General features: G+C 41.1%; 1 protein-coding gene across 1 annotated transcript in view; it reads left to right on the forward strand.

Annotated features, from left to right (window-relative positions):
• EPHA3 (EPH receptor A3) overlaps nucleotides 1–5,603 on the forward strand; it is a 185,730-nt gene extending 180,127 nt beyond the window's left edge. Inside the window, exons 17-18 of the mRNA XM_031058110.1 lie at nucleotides 157–312; nucleotides 1,704–5,603. Of these exons, the coding sequence (XP_030913970.1) occupies nucleotides 157–312; nucleotides 1,704–1,809 (262 nt within the window). The 3' untranslated portion in view covers nucleotides 1,810–5,603. The remainder of the gene's footprint in view (nucleotides 1–156; nucleotides 313–1,703) is intronic.
• Nucleotides 5,604–6,008: the final 405 nt, after the last annotated feature.

Genomic DNA, 6,008 nt, shown 5'->3' on the forward strand with positions numbered 1-6,008 from the left:
AGCTGCCAGCACCAGTCCTGTGGTGGCCTCGGCAGCTGAGATCTCCCACAGACAAGCAGCAAAGCCACATCCACTGCCATTGCTGAGTATAGACACAAAATAAAGCTGTGCTTCTCCCTGCTCCCTAAATTCCATTGCATTATTCTTTTATTTCAGGCCATCAAATCTCCTCCTGGACCAAAGCAACGTTGACATTTCAGCCTTCCGCACCGCGGGTGATTGGCTCAATGGATTTCGGACAGGGCAGTGCAAGGACATCTTCACAGGGGTGGAGTACAGCTCCTGTGACACCATAGCCAAGATTTCCACAGAGTAAGTTGCAGTCTGATGTGGGTTTTCATCACAGCTACAAGTTCAAACATAAGCACAAACATAAGCACTTTTATATGGTGTTCCCAATTCTTAGCTAAAATTTTCTTGCGTTTAAAGAGACAAATGGGAATTATTTGTTGTAGTTGAAATAGCCACGAAGGAAATCTGTGTCTGGTGACTGTGTGAAGGCCGTGGTCCCACAGCATTTTCTTAATACAAGGAAATTCCCAATTTCTTCCAATACAGTAGCACCATGCATCATCTGGTACACTAGCATCACTTCCTTTCACTGAAGTTTCTCTGTTATTTTTTAAATTCTGTATTTTACATGGGAGTTTCTCTACAGCTGGCACATTGCCAATCTTTCCCTTTATTGCCCATCCCATATTCCACCAAAGCAGGTGAAGGGGCACATTCTTTGTAGCTGTTTTCCTCCTCCATGCTAATAATTACTCAGGAGCTGAACTCCCTCCTGCTATGCTTGGAAGTGAGCAAATGGAAAGTTTATTACGTTCTAAATGCAACCCATCTTTGTTCTAGTGACAAGTAGGAGTAGGGTAATGTTCTTTCTGCACCTGAAAAGGCATCAAGAACAGTTAAGACTTTAATGCCAAAGGAAATCTTAATTCCCAGTTTGGCTGGCTGGATGCATAACAAGTTATGGAGAAGTATGCAGCAGCTGTGCTACCAACAATTAAACACATCAATGCCATTAATTAGTGTATTACTGCATCTATTAAAAGGGTGCTAATTGCTTTTTGTAACAATTACCCTCTGGGGACAGTGTAGAAATCCTCTAGGAATGCCCAATTTCCTGTGAGCCCCTGGTTAATTAGCCCCTCACAGGTGTTAAAGCACCTCTGTGTTGCACAAGGAACAATGAGGCTGGAGATCCTGGACAAACAGGAGGGGAGAACCAGGGGAGGCACTGGAAGCTTGGCCATGGACTCCTTCACCTCAGTGTTGATAGCAGAGCTCAGAGGACCATTCAGAGGCCAGTGATGTGTGAGCACTGCCCAGGAAAAGACATCAGATTGGCAGAGGGGTGGAGGTGTTGGAGAGGCTCAGCTGATCCAGCAGTGACCCCCTTGCTCCAAAACCCCAAACTCCAGTGCTGGCATCACTGGAGAATGATTTCATTGCCTTTACTTCCATGTTTTCCTCCACAACAAGGCTAAATGAGCTTTCACTCTATTTTTTTGCAGCCCCCTTGTCTTTTCAGACAGTTGCTCTCTGGTTTTTTTTGCAGCAGGGCTTGTGTTTCAGCAATACCCCTGTACCTGGAGGCTCCTGCAGTGCAGCACTGGGAGATGGGCAGGTTCATTGCTGTTTGCTGGGATCAGTGCTGTGAAATTCAATGTCCTCACTCACACACCTCCTCTTTTTTCCAGTGACATGAAGAAAGTTGGTGTTACAGTGGTGGGCCCTCAAAAGAAGATTGTCAGCAGTATCAAAGCTCTAGAAACTCATACAAAGAACAGCCCTGTTCCTGTGTAAGGTACCAAAATGATGTTGCTCAGGAGAGGAAAACAAAAAAAAGGAGCAAAGTTGCATCGCAGGTGAAAAGTGATGGCTGACAAACGGCAGAATTTAAAGGAGATCTTGGCAACAGCTTTGGAAACGCAATGGTTGAGATTTCAAACCCACAAGACACTCAAATACTGAGTATAAATGCCTTAAAAATAGGAGCAAACTTGTTTTCTATCTGTTAATCCTAAAGGGTGGGTGCTCTTGACTGACTGTTAATGCAGATAGTAAATATCAAAAGAAAAAAAAAAAACATGTGAAAAATCCTTCCAAGTAAAAACCAGTGTTACTAAAACCTAGAGCCATTTGAATATTAAGTGACTGAATAACAGAAAAAAACCATGGACATAAAAGCTGTGTATTTGATCTATACAGCAAACAAGAAGAAAGAAAGACTTGCAGTATTTTTATACAGAAGAGATCTGTAACAGGTATTTTATTTCTTTAAAAGCAAGGAAAATAGAGGACTATACCTCACAACCTGTCTGGCCATATTTACTATAATGTCATTGTAACATGCTATTTCAGCTTCAGGAAGGAACACAGAAATAAAGTTTGTAGTGACTTTGAGTTAGTTGACAAAAGATTTTCACCATTATGTTAGCTTCCCTAACTGTGTTCATTTAAATAGAAACAAGTCTTAATTTTTAAAAGGCTTATTTATTTTCTTGGTTTGGGTTTTTTTTTTTTTTCCATTATTGTTTTTATTTATGCTTAAATACCTTAACCTGGCTGTATTATTGCCAAGTGCCAAATGTTATCCAAACTTCATTGGTTCAACCTGAGAAATTGTCTGAGGGTTAGTTACTAGATTATTTTATACTCATAGCATCATGCATGAAATACAGAAGGAAAGAAAGGTGGTCTTTTTCCCAGCACTGACACTATGAAAAGCATCTGGACCTTTTTTTTGGCAATGAGATTTCTTCCATTTGCTGTGAGTGGTATTTTCAACCAGGCTGGGGTTTTGGCATTGATCTTTAGATCAGGATCTGCCCCAAACAGCACATCCCATTTCCTACCCTAAGGCTGCTTTCCTGTCACAATAATTTTACTGTTCTAGGGTGGTGTTCAGGTGAGAGATCTGCTGACAAAATAGAAAAGAGGGCCAGGGTTTGTTGCATCCTGCTTTAACTGATGATGCTTTTTGAGTTTCCTGGGAACTGACCCTTGTTTAAAAGGATGACTTGAGCTGTGAGGAGAGGCTTTGGTTTGGAAGTTTACACATGCCTGAGCTAGAAACCCCCCTGTGGAGGCACTGCCATCCTGTAGGGGACCTCAATTTTTGGCACAGCTTCAGTGAGTACCAGTTCCTTGAAAGAAAGCAGAGGGGAGCCCAAGTCTAGAACATTCACATCTCCCACTGGAAAAAGGAGACTGGAAGGTGGATTTTGGGGGCCCTCCACCATTTTTAGCATCTCCCAAAGAGCTTCCCAACTCCTAAGTTTTTATTCTGGAGCACATCAGTCCCAGTTCTGAGCAGGCACCACTCTTTGCTCTGAAAATGAGTGGTTTAAAACACACTGTGAGCCATTTCTTGTGCTTCTTAATGCTCTAGATGTGATGCCAGGCACACAGACAGCAGGCCTTGGTCACCAGGGGAAACCATTCTTGTTCCCAACTTGACATTCTGGAATCTAGACCTGATTCTGATGATGAATCCCTAAAAGTCCAAGACTGTGTGAGAGGCAGATGAAAAAATGGCACATTGTGTTTTCCCTGTGAATGCAAAACCAGGTGACCACTTGTGCTTCCTTCTGCTGGCTTGGGTTTGGAAGCTCCTTGATATACAAGTGAGGAAAGAATCAGTTTCTAGGATTTGTGGGGCTGAAACTGTTCTGCATGAATCCAGGACTTGAAAAATGTCCAGGCACAACATTTATCACACATTGCTAAATAGAAGAAGTGTTAGAGGCTTTTTCATGAGTGCTGGTAGTGAGCATGCTGTAAAGGACTGGGTTTAAAACACACTCACAGCATAATAATTAGTAATTTTCTCTGAAAGAGAAATGAATGGGTTTTAAAATTGAAATTTGAAAATGAAAATAGAAGAAAGGAAAAATAAAGCACTTAAGCAGTAAAGAACACTTCCCCTTATCTGCCCCAAACTATCATGAAATGCAGCAAGCTGAACAGAAAAGCTGTTTTGTGTTACTTAGTTCATTCAGAATCAATCTTTACTTTGGGTTGAGATTGCTCTAAATCAGACACTGTTAGTGAATTTAAGCCACCAAAACCCAGTGGCAAACACTGTCTGTGTGGGGACAGCTTTTTGTGACATTTCTCCTCAGCTTCACCCTGCTGTGCTGGAGTGTGGGGACCAGGGGCTGGGGTGGGGGGCTGACCTCTGGAGATGCTTCTGGAGACACAGACCCAGTTCTTTAGACACTTGAAAACTTTGCACCAACCACCCTCAATTTCCTCCTGTCATGTTCTTGCCCACTGTTCAGGCATGCTCAGCATAAAAGATCCAGTCTCACCGAGGGGAAACAAAATGAAGCAGCTGGGTTTTGCTTTTCTTTGCTGTTAGGAGTTGAGAGTTTTTAAAACCCGTTTGATTTTCTCTCCCTGTCAGAAGTTGATTTGTACTGTAAGTGGCCTCTGTTGCAAGCATCCTGTACTCCCTGTCCCCCTGTACATATGTAAACATAGCAGTGTACAATTCTTCAGTGTGGAGTAGAGAAATAGAGGTCGTGTGGCCATCTGCCTGTACAGGTTATGGACATCAAGCAAAATGCAAACTGCTCATTAAATGACACGCCATATTATTGGGTTTGTACCTTTCAATATAGTTTCCATTTTATTTATTTCTGTTAACATAATCTAGTTTTTGTGCTGTAACTTAGCATCCAATAAGCAATGTATAGATGTGATTTGATTGGCAATATGTATTTACTTTAACTTGTATTTCAAAAGCATTACTTACTCATTTAGATTATATATTGTGCAATTGTAGATGGCCTCTTACTAATGTAAAATGATTTGTAGTGGAAACATTTATATTTTTATAATAAACATAATGAAAGTATTTTTTACATACTGAAATACTGAGGTGATTGCTTGGAGGACAAAGTAAATTTATTTGATTAGTGTGATAAAATTGTAATTAAATATGGATAAATTCTGAGTGTTAAAGCATGGGTCTGGAGTGAAAGCTAGATATTACATATATTATCTATTGAAAGAAACAAGCAGTGCAGGTTTTAACTAAACAGACCAGCATTTGTGCAAAACTGACTTACATCAGTCAAAGACTTTACTTTCTCCATGGATACTGGAAAACATCATCTTCTACAGCCTGCCTATGGGATGTTGAAAAAAGCTGTCATTTATTTTAGTTGTGTCAAGTATTTCCAAACTTTTGCTTTCTTTCCTCCCTCGCCAGTGGACCTATTTTCATCTTATTAATATGTTGAATCCAGTCAAAGATGTACTTTTCAACAAAATAAAATAGCCCACCACGTACTGTAACTTCACCCCATGATCATTTCTTGCCTCTGAGTATCTGTATTAGATAATATTTCGCCCCTGTTTTGTTACATCCCTGCCATGTTGTTTCTGTGTGCTTCACCCAAGTACAGGGTCTTTGAAAATGCCAACATACACAACTCAGGAATCCTCTTCCTAGGAAAATAGGAATGGTTTTGATGCTTGCCAGTTTCTTGAATTTTGCAGGTTCTTTCTGTACCATAACTGATTTTGCATGCTTTTGTATACTACTCTGCTTACTGGTGCAAAACAATGAATGATATACCTGTCCTGGAGTCTGTAAGTTGATAAAATTTATGAATGTGGATGTAGCATACTTCTTTTTTTTGGGGTGGGGGTGGAATTTTGTCTTGGTGTGTTCAACAGAAAGGGAAATTACAGGAAAAAAAGTCACCCAGAGCTGGACTTGTCCTTAAATGACAACAGCTGGACTGGAAGCCCCTTGTCCTTCCTGCCACCAGAATGCTTCATGCTGTGGTGGATAAATGGTGTCATTTTACCTTCCAAACAGGGCGTTTGATGCTGTGCTTGAGCACCAGGGCTCTGATGGGATGTAATCCATGCAGATAATGGTGCAAACCATTTTCTCTGGGAATAGGTTTCCCCTCAGCAGCTGTGTTGCCCCAGCTTGTGTCTATCCCCGTGGCATTGCTGGTACACTATATTTGATCCCAGAGGGC

The sequence above is a fragment of the Geospiza fortis genome, unplaced genomic scaffold (genome assembly GCF_000277835.1).
Source record: "Geospiza fortis unplaced genomic scaffold, GeoFor_1.0 scaffold72, whole genome shotgun sequence".
In the NCBI taxonomy this organism is placed as follows: domain Eukaryota; kingdom Metazoa; phylum Chordata; class Aves; order Passeriformes; family Thraupidae; genus Geospiza; species Geospiza fortis.